The sequence below is a fragment of the Sphaeramia orbicularis genome, chromosome 19, assembly GCF_902148855.1.
Source record: "Sphaeramia orbicularis chromosome 19, fSphaOr1.1, whole genome shotgun sequence".
In the NCBI taxonomy this organism is placed as follows: Eukaryota; Metazoa; Chordata; class Actinopteri; order Kurtiformes; family Apogonidae; genus Sphaeramia; species Sphaeramia orbicularis.
The window spans coordinates 32860459-32876318 of record NC_043975.1 but is presented as its reverse complement, the minus strand read 5'-3'; the positions used below and the strand labels follow the sequence as shown (position 1 = coordinate 32876318).

Genomic DNA, 15860 nt, shown 5'->3' with positions numbered 1-15860 from the left:
TCTTGGAAAAAGACCATTTGCAAACTTTTAAATAATGTTCCTGCAAAGAATAATAATTTGCTATCAGATATTTCAGGAATTTATTCCACGGTATTCATTGCTTTTATACCTGTAGGTTACTTTACCATCATAAGCAATAGAGTGATGTACCTGATACATAAGTCATAGTTAGTACACAGTAATTTGATTAAAACATTACAAATTATTTTTATTCATTCATCACAATGACAATAGTAGTTATTCTTCAGAGTTAAAATGTTTATTGCCATTATACAAAACACATAAAAAACATACAAAATTGTTACATAAAAAATTCAAGTTTTAACAAAGCCTTGGAAAGCTCATGGCCATATTTGCCACAGGATAAGTCCACACCTTTTAATACTCAGTATCTCCTCTGTCTCGGAGAGAAGATGGTATTGGGGTTGCTATCTCGTTCCCGCTCCTTCTCCCGCTCTTTCTGGCTGTTCGGAGACAGAGCCTGCTCCAGCTTCTTTTCTGTTTTGAAGAGATCCCGCCCCGTGCGCATGATGTGCTCCTCAATTTTGCGGTGGCGCTTCATGTCTGACAGGACTTTGTCCAACCGAGCTTCCCTTTTCACAGAGGAACGCGCTGATGATCCTGTAAAAGAAGAGAATCAACTTTATTGTGCTTTCAGACAAATCTAATCAATGAAGACCAAAAACATGACAGAACACTATGAACTGTTTAGCTTATGTGATTCAACATTGGTTTTTGGCAAATCTTTATGGTTATGGTCACACCTGGCGTTCTCCGTCTGTTGATGAAGGCATTTTTTGGAGTTTGCATTTGTTCCTCATCAAAGTCAAACTCAGTTGGAGTTGGAGGTCTGGAAAAAATTAAGTGATCATTTGTCAGATATAAAGTAAAATTATAACATAACAAATCTCAAGGGATGAACTGACAGACAGGAATAGTGAAACTCACTTCCGTTCTCGCTCCTCCCTCTCCCTTTCCTTTGCAGCGTCTTCCTCATCATCTCTTTCTGGTGATGGGGTACGTTCGGGTGTAGGCGGTCTTCTAGGAAGGGGCTCAAAGTTCAGTTCCAGCATTTCGCCCTTTGCAAGGAGCTCATAGAGTCTTTTAATCTCAGCAGGAGGGGGCATCCATGATTTAGGGTCCTCCATTTCCTCATCACTGTATGCAAGCTCCCAGTCATCGTCCACTTCTGCTGCTTGTTTTCCCTCTTCACCATCTACTGCTGCTTCTGCCTGAGTTTCATCCTTATGTTCTTCTTCCAATGCATCTGTTTCTCCATCTGTGAGAGCAGCGAGAAGTGCAGAAAGTTTGGTTTCCAGAAAATGTTGCATCAGTATATTACTCAGATTTATGAGTGACTTGTACGCACTGTATGTCATTTTAAGTACTTTTTACAATCTGTTTCTTACTTGTATGTATATGCAAGTTTGTTTTGCTGTACAAACCTGTGTTTCTTGCGCATTTAACTGTTAGAATACATACCACTGTCATAATTTCTACAACTGCAGACTTTGCAAAAAGACATTTCCCTAATGGCAAATCTATTGCTGTGCAGGTGTGTGGTTGCATCTATTACGTTTTCCTTGAGGAATAAAGTTAGTTCCTTTCTGCATGCAAGTGGCTTAACTGAATTACCTTTTTCATCCTTAGTTGTTGTGTCCTCCTCTGTGGCAGCTGTCATCTCAGTGTCATGTTGTTCTGTGTTGTCCTCTTTCTCCTTACTTTCTGCAGTTTGTTCTGTGTCCTTCACACCCAGAGCCTCGATGCCCTCTCTTAGTGTAGAGTCTGTGGCCTCAGCCTGCATCCTTCTGTCTGCTGAAGTTTAAATCCAGAGTTGGTAAAGAAAAATGAACTTGTCAGGAGAGAACAGAGGTAACATACTGTTTGTAATTTCACAGGTCGGATCAGTGTAGCATCAGGCCAGTGACGTTTAACAGGTAGCATTTGGACATTTGTCAACAGCCAACATTGCCACAAATTAAAAGCAACATTTTCCGACTTTGAATGAACTAGCTAGCCAACTTCAGGCCTAACCGACAGCTATTTCAAAGGAGCAAACTGCAATTAGCATTAGCTAACGTCTAGTATATTACATGCATAAGGATATTATTACCTTATCTCCGGTTTATCGTCAGTGTGGAAAATGTGAAGTCAAGTTATCTTTCCCGGTAGTTAAAATCCGAAAATCTCTCCATGAGACCTGCTAAGGATAAACGATTATGCGGAGACGTAAACATAGCGCCATTTTGGTCAGGGTGAGCTGACGATCGGCTTCGTTCTGTTAGACGTATAACGCCCGCCGATTAAAAATCATGTGGATAATCCACCCTATGCGTCTGTGATAGACCGCAGTAAACACGCCTGCGTGTAGATCTACGGTCATCACAGTGAACTTCCGGCCTATTAGCCAATGACGTTGAAGGTTGTTCGTAAAACAGAATGAATTACCATTTCAAGAATATTTTTTGCTTTGCTATTTGTGTCGATCATTTATTTTTAAGACATTATTATATAGTTATATGTGATAACGTTGATAACCATATTCAACCAGTAGGATGAGTTTTAGCCAAGCACAATATACGTAAAATGGGCGCCAGTATTTAGTCGTGATCTGATTGGTTAGCTGTGGTTTCCGGTTTCTTCGCTCCTCATTTGAAAAGTGTTCGGTTAGAAGATGAGAGGGTCTGATCGCCATTGTTAAAAGACGGCGTCCGCAATGTTGATAAAGACCAAACTTGGACGATAACAGCGGTGTTTGTGTTGGAATTCCACCTAATCTATCGGTAAGCGACAGAAAAACGCTTGATGACATTACTGAAAACTGTCTACGTAACTTAGAACTCGTGCAGCAAGCTAATCTGTAACGTAAACCAACGCTAGCTAGTTTAGCAGTGAGCTAAGATTAGTTGCCTAAAACTGTGATTAATGTTGTTGTCGAAAATCATCTTTATGTTTTAGTTAAGGGGAATCGGAGCCTAATATACTGCCTCTCTGGGTAGTTTAAAGCTCACATTTCATTGAAGTAAAAGCCAACACATGCTTTGCTGACATATATTTTTATCCCGGCCTTTGTTTTTAAGAACATCAACATGGCTCAGCGTGTGCCAGTATCAGACGGAGGAAACAAGAAGACGTCCAGGGTTCGGGTGGCTGTTCGTCTAAGACCCTATATGAGCAAGCAAGATGAGAAAGGCGAGGGGCCTTGTGTGCGAGGACTGGACTCCCAGAACTTGGAAATTATCAACTGGAGAAACGCCACAGAGACAGTTAAATACCAGTGAGCGCATCTTGCTTAAAAGTTTTTTATTTTCAGTTTGTTGTCTGTATTCTCCAACAGCCTTTTATAAGTATACTACTTGTTTTGTTTCAGTTTTGATGCTTTTCATGGGGAACAAACAACACAGCAAGAGGTTTTTCTGTCATCTGTGAAACCCATTCTACCACACATCCTAAATGGACAAAATGCCAGTGTCTTTGCCTATGGACCTACAGGAGCTGGTGACTTAAAATCCTTTGGTTTTTAAGTAGTATTTCACTTTGCTATAAATCAAAGATGGTATGTAGGTTATGTTTATGTTTACGCATTTGACAGACGCTTTTTTCCAAAGCGACTTACAGGGGAAAACCAATTAAATCACTCAATCAATCAAATTTTATTTATATAGCGCCAGATCACAAAAAAGTTATCTCTTGACATTTTATATATAGAGTTGGTCAAAACCAGACTCTAAGTCAATTCTACAGAAACCCAACAGAATCCTCCAGGAGCAAACACTTGTGACTGGTGACAGTGGCGAGGAAAAACTTCCCTTTAACAGGCAGAAACCTCGAGCAGACCCAGACTCCTGGAGGATGGCCGTCTGCCTTGACCAGTTGGGGTTAAAGGGAGAGAGTAGAGAAGGGGAAAAAGAGAGAGCGATAGAGATAGAGACTGGGGGAGAGGGGGAGACACATGGAGGCGGTTGAGGATAAGTGTGTTCTTCTGATAAATACAGGTCTTTATTGCATAGATGTACATGGACTCTAGAAATAGTACTTTAAACAAGCAAATGTGATACGAAAGTTTCCACTTGAACATTAGTGTTCTCCCTTGAACAGAGAATAATCTTTTCAAGAACACTCTACTTATTCTATTTCAAACATTAATTTTGTCCATGTTAATTTTTCATATTTTTTCTATAGGTAAGACTCACACCATGCTAGGCAGTGCAGAACAGCCGGGTGTAATCCCCAGAGCTGTTCGTGAAGTGTTTAAATTGGTCAAAGCAAAGGATGAGGATGAAGGATGGGACTACAGTATCGGAATGTCATATTTGGAAATTTACAATGAGAAGGTAAAAAAAACCCTCTAAACCCTGTTTCATGCTTTCTTTTCATTGTTGTTGGCAGATGAAGAAACGTTTACTTCTTATTTTACATCTTACCTTTGAGAATCTTTATTACTCTTTGTATGTTATTTGTTGGTTTTCCCTCCGGTGTTTAGTGCTATTGTGTGTGTTTTTTGTCACAGGTGTTAGATCTTTTATCACCAAGTTCCCAAGATCTGCCAATCAGAGAGGACAAGGACAAAAATATCCTTATTCCTGGCCTCACCCACACAACAATCTCATCCTTCTCAGACTTTGACAAACAGTTTGTCCCGGCCAGCCTGAATCGCACTACTGCCTCGACCAAACTAAACCAGCGCTCCAGTCGCAGTCATGCTATCCTCCTCATAAAGGTTTGATGTGTAATCTAATTGTTTCTTTTTGAAAGTTTGTTTTTGTAATTCTTCTTGCTAACTGCTTTGCTATTGACTTTGTAGTGGGTGGCCAAACAGCATCTTAACAGGTCATGGCCTCTGAGCAGTAGGCCAGGATTTGGTAGCTGGTGCTAAGATTAATTCTCTCCTGCAACAATCCCACTAGCAAAAACTGGGCTTTCTGGGACTATACTGGGAGAGATACAAACTGCTATCTGCTGCTTCCTATACTACTTACTTTCTCTACATGGATACTTGTTCCTAGTGTTTCTCATTACTAAATGTTTTTGCTGCCCACCATAACCATATCTAATTTGTCATTTTTCTTTGTAATCAACTGTTAGGTGCTTAAAACAATGATTAATGTAGAGGAGGAATCCTTTAAATTAAAATAAGGAATCACTGCACCCTTTTCTCATTTGTCTCCATTCTTTTGTTCCTTTTCATGTTTGACCTCTGTGTCACAACCACTTCTGGAACATAACTGCTTTAGGTTGTACGGACCCAGTGTGTCCTGCCCCACCGACAGCAGACTGGAAAGCTGTATTTGGTTGATCTAGCCGGGTCTGAAGACAACCGTCGCACTGGCAACCAGGGCATCCGTCTGAAGGAGAGCGGTGCCATTAATCTGTCACTTTTCACTCTAAGCAAAGTGGTGGACTCTCTTAACTCAGGCACAGCTGTTCGTGTGCCATACAGAGACAGTAAACTGACACGGCTCTTGCAGGACTCTCTGGGGGGCTCGGCACACTCAGTCATGATCACAAATATCGCTCCTGAGTACCAATACTATTTTGACACCTTTAGTGCACTCAACTTTGCTGCAAAATCCAAGCTTATTGTTAACAAGCCCTTCACCCAGGAAACGGTGGCCGTGCCTGCAATTCAAGGTGAGTCTGAGGTGTCCAATATTGGACTGCACAGTAATTAATTCATGAAATCTTTGACAATTTGGGAGATTTGTAATTCAAAATGAAGCAAGCCTTGACAGTTTGAGCAAAGGCCAATAGGGGGCACTCATGTCAAGTCCCAGAGGATGATGACTAAGAGTAAACTGGCATCTGTCAGTGGGTGTAAGGGATGTTTATGATTACAGCTGTCCTTCCTGTTGCATTGTCTCAAAGTAATTTCTAATATGTAGATAATGCTGTTACGCCCTTGCCTTTAATTCAGACACTGCAATGCAGGCTGATGCTGTGCCATCTTCACTGGAGTTGTTTTACACTCTAGAGAACCCCACAAACACAGCTGCTTGAGTGTTCTGAATACTAAACTGTTAATTTCCCCTCTGCCTTCATCTCCAGTGAAGCGGGCCAGGGAGGACCACAGAGCAGGGAGTTCTGGCTCTGAGCCACAGAAAAAAAGGCAGAAAGAGGACAAGAAAACAGATCAACACAGTTCCTCACCCTCTACACATTTTCACAGGTGACAGGCCGCACACAAAACCATATTGATTATTTGTCTGGCTAATCAGACTCAAGAGCTATGACATTTTAATGAGAAGAAAATAAATTTGCATTTGCCCAGAGCTGCCACATCAAATTAAATCCTCTGTAATGCCTCTTCTAGAACAGTTTAACAGAGCAAAAATAACCGGCCAAATTTTTGTAGATGGTGTTGAGAACAAGTCTCCATCTGTAGCACTCCCATTGGTTACAGCTGCTATGCCTGTTGGTGTCTCTTGGGGAGAATGGTAGCAGGGCTTTCTTGCCATCTGTCAGGTTTATAGACAGATTTGTCTATGAAACTGACTAGTTTATTTATTTGTTCAACCTGGCTGACCTTTTGGCTTTTGAATGCATTTGAAAGCCTTTAAACTATATTGCTGCCCTTCTGTTGTCTACCTATTTACTTACTCGTATTGTGGTTCTGTGTATGTCTTTCTTGCAGTTTGTCAGAACCGTCAGTGATGGACAGACTGATTGCTCTGGAGAAGCTGATGATGAGCTGTCAGGACAAAGATCGACTTGGCATGCTCAAAGACGTAGCCCAGTCTCGCAAGGAGATCCAGGTGAGACCATGCACCTTTGTCAGTCCAGCTACTGGAAATGCTGAGATGACCTGCATCGAATTTGATAGCTGATATCTGCACACTATCAGACACAGTCTCTGCTATCTGCATGTGGTTTACGAGACGCTGAGACTGTCAGATCTCTGCACTGATCGATCAGCTGATTCTCATGGATATTTGATAGCCAACTTTGCAAGTCTTTTGAAACTTTTGCACCCTCTTCTCCAGGAGCTCAAAGAGAAACAGAAGGAGTTTGAGAGTAAAGCCATGCTGTTCAGTCAGCTCGCTGGAGAAAAATCCAGCACCAGTCCCGAGTCCATGTTTAAGAACAACACAGGTGCTCTGGGGAGGAAACAGTCAACAGCCATTAAACCAAAAAAGCAGCAGGCTGTGGTCCAGCCCTTACAAGGTTAGTGAAAGCACAAATGCTGAATTAAAACAAATATTCACAGAAATGAAATTGGATTGAATACAAATGTGGATTCATCTTAAAATAACAGAAGTACATGGTGTTGGATTAAGTTGCCTCTTACATAATGCTCAGGAATTCACAGAACCACAGTGTACAATCTATACATGGCATTGTCCTTAAATAGTCGTCACTCCTCGATTCCATCATGTTGAATTACTGAAGCTATTGATGAGCTGCAATTTGAGACGAGCTGTCTACATTATAGGAGCCAGAAAACATATTGAATGACGATGATGAGGAACGTTTTTTTTTTTTTTTTTTTTACACCCCTCAGCAGCTTAGAAAATGAGCCATATAATTTTCTTGGTACTGGTGCCATGTGTTTACCTTTATCCGAGTGCAATGAAATCAACTACAGATTAAAATAATGACTAAAACAATGCAGTATGTCCTTTAAATTAAAACAACTCTTTGAAATGTTTGTTTGTTTTTTTCAGTTTCCCAGCTCCAGCCTCTTCAGCAGCTTGCAATCGTCAAAAAACAGTCTGTGTGCGTCAAGAAGAAAGAGAAGAAGCTTTCTGAGCAGGTTGAGGTCAGCATCCAAGTCTTGACTGTGGTGTGCTTAGATTGACACATTTGCAGAATTGCAGGCATCGAGTCTGAAAGAAGCTGGCGCTGTGCATTAGCTTCCATTTGTGGTGTGTGTGTGTCTTTTTTTTTTTTTTTTTAAGTGACAGACAGCAAGATCTTGAATTACTGTGCTTCCTTTAAGATAAAATGGAAATCATTTGTCAGAAAATAATTGTAAACATTGTACTAACCAAAATGAGAACCAACAGAATTTTTTTTTTTCTTATTAAATAATTTTCTTTCTAGCCTCCAGATGGCAAAGAGAACATAATGCAGGATGGTTGGGAGTCCCAACTTGACACATCAGTGCTTGAACAGTCCAGAAAGAAAATCCTACAGGTTCTCAACAGTGGCTCTCTCAAAGAGCTCAAAGGCCTGCAGCAGATCGGTGACAAGAAGGCCAAGCTCATTCTGGGCTGGAGGGAGATTCATGGCGACTTCACAAAGGTAGGTGGAACAAAATGAACAATGGATCAAGTTTCATCATACGGCGACACATACATTGGTTTTCTTTAGTGTCTTTGTTCATTTGATGTGTATTCTTATCTGTGTGTCTTCTATTCTTCAGGTGGAAGACCTAACAAAAGTTGAGGGTATGACAGAAAAAAGGTTTTCTTCCTTTATGAAGGCAAGTCAACTAGGGTATCAGCATAGTATGAGCAGCTAATTCATATTTTTTCCCCCCAATATGATACTGATTCCTTGGTTTTGATACAGGTTCGTAAGTGATACTTTATTCATCCCCAATTTCCCATTTTAACCCAAAAAGAACATTAGACATCACTGTACTTTACTTTTCTTTTTTGTACTTGTGCATCAGTGCAGAAATACACTTAAAGCAATATGACAGCATAAAAATATAAATGTATTTGCCACAGCTTGACATCTGTATGCATGTTGCATGCACTGACACAGATGAGAATGACTCCGTAGGTAATGAAATGTAATGGGAAGACCTGGTATTTTTTTCCAGCCCTTTTCATCATGATTGTATTTGTAGAATAATCTGTCCTATTGTGGCGGTCATTTTTTTATAGAAAATTTTGGAAATTATTATTTATAGTACACCTAGCACTTCTTTATCCTCAAATATGACGGAAAACCATCATATGAGTGGGATTTATTTTCATACACAAAATTAAATTAATTCAGTTGCTTCTGATACATCGTGTAGTTGCTCATAAATAAAAGTGTATGAGCGACACTTTACTCAATGCTAACATTTTTTTTTTTCTTTTTTCTTTTTTAGGCAAACATCCTCAGTGCCATGGGAAAATGAAACTGCTTGTAATTTTGCCGAATCACAACTTTTGTCTAATGTATATGAATATTTACCCCCTTGGCCTGCTTAAGGGGTTATTGTCGTCAGCATGTCTGCAATTTCAACATTTTTCAGGCTGAGGGGGTCTTGCCATGCTTTGGTATTTTAAAACCTTTATTGTCTTTTTATCCTTTGTTTTGATGTTTTTGTAGTTCCACTGTGATCCAGTTGGTGGCGCACTGTTACTTTTTTTTTTTTTTTAAATAAACCTTTCTGGTATTAAATGCTTGAGTGTTTATTTCATGTGGAATAAATATGAGGGCTACCTTCTATGGGCCACATGTCCCCTTGCTTGTTACTCAGAGCAATAAATTATATTTTTAATTAGACTGACAGATTTATAGATTTATTTATTTATTTATTTTTGTCACTGATTCCATCGAAAACCTAACTGGGCTCATTGGTGACCTCCTCTGTCCTCTGCTGGAGGACACCTTCAGTCCTGTCCTGGCTGCTGTAGTGTAGCATGAGGATAATCAGCTGTTTTTATGGTTGAGGATGCGATGGTCCATCCCCCCCACCCCCCTTCCTCCCTCCCTCCCTCCTCTGCTTTCTCCACAGCTCTAGTCTGCTTGATTTCACTTTTCATTTCACACACACCCCTCCTCTGGTCTGATCCACTGCCATCCAGGAGACTCCCCATCCCAGCAGTGCGCCGGTAACCATCCTCCATCCGCATCCTCTCCTCTACTGTCTGGATAAACAGGAGGACATCCCCTCGGCTTGTAAACACTGCAGATTTGCACATACGTCGTGGCTGTAGATGAGATTCTCAGCCGCTTTTCATTTTGATTTATTCACCTGAGATTTGCGTTACCACGATGCCGAAGCCTGGGATGCTCCGGCTGTGTTGAAGAGGCGCCGCTTTACAAATAAAAAAACAAAAGGTCAGTTTGATTTTATTTCCAATGCCAGTTTTTCCTCTTGTGTGGTTTGTGTGAAATGTTGAATTGCCCGTCGACTTGCATTTCAACTGATTCCGTTTTCTTATGCATGGATCAAATATAAGCATCCTATTTTTTCTGCCTATCTGTGCATTTTCCCATATCCCACTGTAGATTCAGACCCCCCCCCCCCCCACCTCCTTGTATTCCCCCCCATCTTTTGTCCTCATCATTTTCCCTGACTGCCCTTTACTCATTGTTCTGCACCTACCAACCGGCCACCATATGCCAGTTAACGCCTGTGTACACATGATGAAATAATGGTATGTACACACCTGCACCAGAGTCTATGGCTGCTACTATCGTTTCAAAGCAACCTGCCTCCATCTGCCATGCCTTTGTACTCCTCATGTCATGGTAACCTGCTTTTCTAGTCTGCGGTTTCATCATAAACACTGTGCACACTTAAGGTTTTCTGTGCATCATAGGTGTGTTTCATCTGTTTACCCTGACTGAGTGTATTTACTGTTCAGTGTTGCACGAGAATACAAAATCAGGATTAAAAAATACTGTGATATGAAAGCTTATGAGGCTTATGATATTGAGCTGAATATTAATCAGTCTGAGATGGGAAGAGTGAAAAAGAGAGGGAGGGAGGGAATTTGTTGTGGCTCAAACCCATTTTCTGTCTCCCAGGTGTATCTACAGACAGGACTGGATCACACGTAGAGGTTTTTCTGTCATCATGGCTGTGAATATGATCCCATCTCCTGGTATCTGGCCCGGGGAGGAACAACCGTCGCTGCTGGACCAGGATAACTCTGTGTCGAGCCAAGCGCCCCTCACCGTGCCGTGCCCGCCAGTCATAGGTGAACAGCTCATCCACAGCAGCAGCAGCCCCAGCATCAGCAGGCCCCCCCGCAGCAAATCCAAAGGGGAGCTAGTCATAGTTATCAACGAGAAGCTGAAGAACAGTAAGTGACTGGGTCTGACCTCCTATTGAGGTGGCGGGTGGCAACAGAGGGGGTGGGAGGGATCACACAGCTGCTTAGTCAGCTCACTCAGGGAAAGTCGAATTCCAATGGCATGAAAGCTCTTGGGAGAGAACACACACACACATATACACATATATATACACACATATACACAGGTAACTCATCTTCCAGTGTTTCACACGTTTGTCCGTCCTCTGTTCTCTGAAGGTAACGGGATCCACCCAGCTTCCACAGACTGCACCTCTCCAGTCATCTCCTCTCCTCCCAGAAGACAACACTCCATCTCTTACCCCCACCACGGCAAGACCAGGAAGGGCAGTAGAGCAGGTTCCATCGGCTACACCGCCTTCTCGCCCAGGCCGTCGCTTTCTCGCCATTCTAGCATCGCCACCAACCCACCTTTGGACCGGACCAAGGTTAAAGACTACCTCCTCCTGTCTGTGCTGGCCTGCTTCTGCCCCGTCTGGCCCATCAACATTGTGGGTTTTGTCTACTCTATCATGGTAGGCACAGGTTACTTTTCGCTTGAAGTAGATTTGTTCATCATAATAATTTTTTTTTTGTTACATACATGTGTGTGATAAATTAGAGGAAAAACCAACCAAGTGTCCAGAACAGCTTCAGTACATCTTAGCAGTGATTCTACAAGACTGTGAGCTGATGATTGTCTCATATGTTCAAGTGAAATCTTGTGACTGCAAAGACCACATCATATGATGCACAGAAGTTTAACAAACAATGTTTCCATGAGGGATCACTGCAATACTAGGACCTGAATCAGTTCTTTCCATTTCTTCAGCCTCGAAAACCAGCTCCAGAGAAGCATCAACACTTGTCGGTCTATACTTAAGAATCTGTGATACTAAACAGATATATTCTATTCTATTCTATTCTATTCTATTCTATTCTATTCTGGATAGGATAGAATAAACTGTGATGTCATGGGTTAAGGGATCATTTTGACTTTACTGAAACATTAACAGCCATCTAAAAATTATTGTAGCATCAAATAATTGTTTGCGTTCTTTGTTATTGAAGGTAGATATAGTCCACTTAAAGCTGGTGCTAGCATTACTGGTAAGCAGAAATGTACACTGGTTCACTAGCCTATTGGAAAAACTAAGTGGTTCACAAGTTGAAGCCACTCCAAACCAGCAACAGCACCCAAAGATCAATAGTGAGTTCACACTTATTGAACCATTTAGTGGTCTCTGGGGCCTTCTGGATCAGTGGAGGGTCACCCTGGAACAGACCACTCTGAGGTTTTTCCTTTAATTTGTCACCTGTCTGTACGTCTGTCAGACCAATCGACACTAACTCTGATCCTCTTCCTCAGTCGAAGAACAGCCTTGAACAGGGGAACCTGGATGGCGCCGTACGTCTGGGACGTGTGGCCAAGATGCTCTCCATGGTGTCACTTGTAGGAGGGACGGTCATTATCATCGCCTGCATTGTCAACTTGGCCAGTGAGTGTCCCAAATCTGACCTTTAAGCCTTTACCCCTCCCTCTTTTTACCACCGACCAGCTCCTTGAACGCCTATATTTTGAGTATTAAATCAGCTAATGGAGATTTGAAGCAATAGCCCCAGTACTATTCATCCTTTTTAAGACCCTGGCCCAAAAACCTGCTAATGTCACTGTTCATTCCATTGCAAAATAATAAAATAGCCCTGTTAGCACAATCTGACTGTCATCACTGATAGTATTTCAGTCCATGTTTGCACAATACTGCACCAGTTACAGTCTTTATACACTGCGGCACTTTAGCCTCAGGAGCTATGTCAGTGCTACACAAAGATCAGAACATATAAATCACATTTGCATCAGACTCTACCATTTTATGACACATTTCTCCATTTGCGCGGGCAGCCTCGAGCTGACAGCTGTAACCAACTGCATGCCAGATTGCTGTGTGTGTATATGTAGAGTGATACGTGTAGTCTGCTGTCTTGTCTTGTTGCACTGTTTGCTTGTACAAAATGTGAAGTCCTCCTGTCCATGTATATGTATATAATGTATGTCAGTATATGAGTTGTTGACATACTCACAAGATGAACATCTGTATATTTATTGTATTTGGCAAATAAAGGGATTCTGATAACAGATCAGTGATTATTTCAGTGACTTATAAAGAAAGGGTTTAGATTTTGTTTTTTAGTACTTTATATCTAACATACACATGAGAAAGTCTACCAGTTAAATGATTTTGAGGGTTTCATTTCAGTTTAATCTGGTAGTTTTCTGTACTTTGTTTGTGAATGTACAGTCACAGCCTGTTGGGCCTCATTAATCCGAGAGATGTGCTAATTATCTTGATGACTGGAAGAGCAATCGTAAAGACAACTTGAGTTTTAGGGCTCTGGGACTCAACAACCCTTGTTTTCCTCATTATGTAACTGTCCTCTGTGGTTTGTGAAAGTTTATACATCCATATTAAGTTACAGAATATATAGCGCTTCAACTAATATGCTTCCTTTTCTTTTTTTAGTAAATGTGAAAACCTGAGTTTCATCCCAGGGTGAAACTGGATAAGGCAACTGACCGTCTGGCCCACACCTGCACCACCGTCTTTACCGCCTAGTCATTACCTGGATGTGTGACAAATATGCACCCGATATACAGTGCTTACTTATATTTCTGTATCCTATATAAATCCCTTTTTGCTAATGGATGAAAATAAAATATGCAAATGCTGCTGCTCTGAGTCAGGGAGGTTTTGTCCGTCTGATGTTAGGTGGAGAAAGGTGGTCAGACTAATCAATCCCCTCGTCTTCTGGTCAGAATTATTCATGAGAAAGACGCAGCTCCTCAAAAATCCTCAATCACCATCGGCCACAGAACTGACTCAAAACAGGGTGGACTGGAAAACAGGGAGACCAGTGGAAGTAGGAAGGACTGCCTCCCAGCCTCAGTGCCACATGCAAGGCCCAACAAAATGTCTGCCAAATCCATCCTTCACTGCACCGATGGCAGGATGCATCAGCCTGCTGTTAAATCCCCTCGGATACGTGGAGAGGCTCTGGGATTTATGTTTCACTGGATCCAGAAGAGCAGAAATTCATCTATTTCCCTCACAGAAGAAACACTTTCAATCACATTATGTCGTTGTTTCAGACTCTTCTCTGTGACTCTCATGACTCCTGCCATGCTTTTTGTGTGTGAGAGCGAGTGTAGGGCTGGCAAAAGAGGATGAAAGCGAGGCTTAACAAGGACTAGCAATGGGTGCTAAAATGGAGGGGATTATGGAAAGTCACTGCAAGGAAACGTATGCTCCAAGAAATAACTTGGAGGGAAAGTTACTTTCTTTGTAAAGTCATGCTTTACTCCTAAGTCTGATCATAGAATTGCTGTTGCAGAGAGGAACATAAAAAGTGTTTTCACTCTTCTGCTCAACACCACTGTGAGCCGGGGCATTGGTAAATGTTCTCTGAAACCATTGTAGCAAGACATTTCAAGCCTTCATTTTACAGTCAAATCAAGTACTCTACATAATCTATAGCCTATCTTTTGATAATGTTTGTAACATTTTGAAACAAAAGATTTTGAAACAGTAATTTGTAAAGTGATGCTCTTGGATCACTGTGCCACAGTGGGTATATGGTAGTGTGTGATTCATATGAGCATCACTATATATTTGGTTAACAAATTAAATAGCTTGTGATTGCAGTCAAATATATTGTTAGGATGTGGCTGTAGCTTCAGTTTGTTGCACAGGAGCAAAGATATAAGCCTGTGCTTTTAAATCAGTCAGATTCTGTCACCTTTTCTCCTAAAAATGCCATGTAGGGATCCTTAAAGCTTTCATTCTTACTTGACTGTGTCAGCATCAGATTCTAAATACCAGTTTTGTTGTCATAGGCGGTAGGATGCTTTCTGATGAGTAATTTTTAAGCACTTTGGTTCAGATATGGTTTATGGCTGTGAGACGAGAGTAGTAGTACTTTGGAGAACCGACTTTAACCCTGGTTTCTTCTTTTATCTCCTGTGTAACCTTAACCAACCTCTGATCTTTATCTACCTGTAACAGTCACTGTGACCAGAAACAGCTGGGACCCATCAAGAGTGGATCATCTGAACTCGACACTCCCTCTTTATTCTGAATTGTATACAGACTCGCCACGACTTTTCAACACTTAACACCTGCACTAAATTTTGTGTAATGATTAACTTGGCCTTTTTGTTATTTCTCAATATGTAAATTTAATTGTAATCAACAGTTGGTGTACTCTGCTGATATTAATCTTAATATTGTGGATTCTCTAGTTGATATGAGTTAGCGTTAAGTAGTTATGACCTAACGTAGGCACAGAAACTGTCGGTTAGCCTCTTGACAGTCATTGTATTCCCATCGGGCTACTATAATCTTTGTGGTTATTGGCATGTTGTGGATTTTTATTGATGTATGATGATAGAAGATGAATCAAAGTTGCAAAGATAAGGTGACACTTGGAAAAGTCTGCAGCACATTCATAATAAAGACACAATGCATGTGATGTGTTTTCCGTGTTGTTTCAAAGGGATGAAGAGCAGCAGCCGTGGAGATTAAAGGGATTTTTGCGTTTTGTGGGAGAGAATGAATGTCAAAAGTGAGAGATACCCGGAGAGCTTAGCTATCGAGAAGAGATTGTGTTTTGCAATTTACTAGATGAGAATGTGAAAAAGAGGAGGAAGTGGTTCTTAATATCACACTGGGATATAGTAGTAAGCTGCAGGGATGGAAAAAGCTTGCTGTTGTCAGCCAGTGGAGAGGAGAAGAGACAGCAGGAAGCGCAAAATGCTGAAGGGAGAGGCCCTGAGCCAAGGAAATGCACTGTGTAATGAGGACAGACGCCTCAGGGGGCTGCAACGGAAATTAAAGCAAAATA

At 41.3% G+C, this 15860-nt stretch overlaps 3 protein-coding genes across 7 annotated transcripts; 2 read left to right on the top strand and 1 right to left on the bottom strand.

Annotated features, from left to right (window-relative positions):
* Positions 1-236: 236 nt before the first annotated feature.
* Positions 237-2291, bottom strand: pagr1 (PAXIP1 associated glutamate-rich protein 1). Of its 3 annotated transcripts, none has more exons than XM_030163508.1 (5): positions 2114-2291; positions 1636-1815; positions 949-1279; positions 765-850; positions 237-621 (listed from the first exon to the last, which is right to left on the bottom strand). In XM_030163508.1, the coding sequence occupies exons 2-5, from the start codon at positions 1802-1804 to the stop codon at positions 386-388; spliced, it is 822 nt and encodes a 273-aa protein (XP_030019368.1). In that variant the 5' UTR covers positions 1805-1815; positions 2114-2291; the 3' UTR covers positions 237-385. The 3 variants fall into 3 exon arrangements, with proteins under 3 accessions (XP_030019368.1, XP_030019369.1, XP_030019370.1); XM_030163509.1 differs by having other exon boundaries at positions 1636-1812; XM_030163510.1 differs by having other exon boundaries at positions 1636-1808.
* Positions 2292-2472: 181 nt separating this feature from the next.
* Positions 2473-9325, top strand: kif22 (kinesin family member 22). Its single transcript, XM_030163506.1, has 13 exons — positions 2473-2783; positions 3081-3277; positions 3371-3498; positions 4183-4334; positions 4511-4720; positions 5235-5631; positions 6046-6166; positions 6632-6752; positions 6981-7161; positions 7662-7756; positions 8041-8241; positions 8363-8422; positions 9044-9325. Exons 2-13 carry the CDS (start codon positions 3090-3092, stop codon positions 9071-9073), a joined length of 1884 nt encoding a protein of 627 aa, XP_030019366.1. The 5' UTR covers positions 2473-2783; positions 3081-3089; the 3' UTR covers positions 9074-9325.
* A 282-nt stretch (positions 9326-9607) lies between these two features.
* On the top strand, positions 9608-15488 carry prrt2 (proline-rich transmembrane protein 2). Of its 3 annotated transcripts, none has more exons than XM_030121613.1 (5): positions 9608-9995; positions 10694-10973; positions 11202-11497; positions 12331-12460; positions 13484-15488. In XM_030121613.1, the coding sequence occupies exons 2-5, from the start codon at positions 10745-10747 to the stop codon at positions 13498-13500; spliced, it is 672 nt and encodes a 223-aa protein (XP_029977473.1). In that variant the 5' UTR covers positions 9608-9995; positions 10694-10744; the 3' UTR covers positions 13501-15488. The 3 variants fall into 3 exon arrangements, with proteins under 3 accessions (XP_029977473.1, XP_029977472.1, XP_029977474.1); XM_030121612.1 differs by having other exon boundaries at positions 9615-10002; positions 10696-10973; XM_030121614.1 differs by lacking the exon at positions 9608-9995 and adding an exon at positions 10149-10322 and having other exon boundaries at positions 10696-10973.
* Positions 15489-15860: the final 372 nt, after the last annotated feature.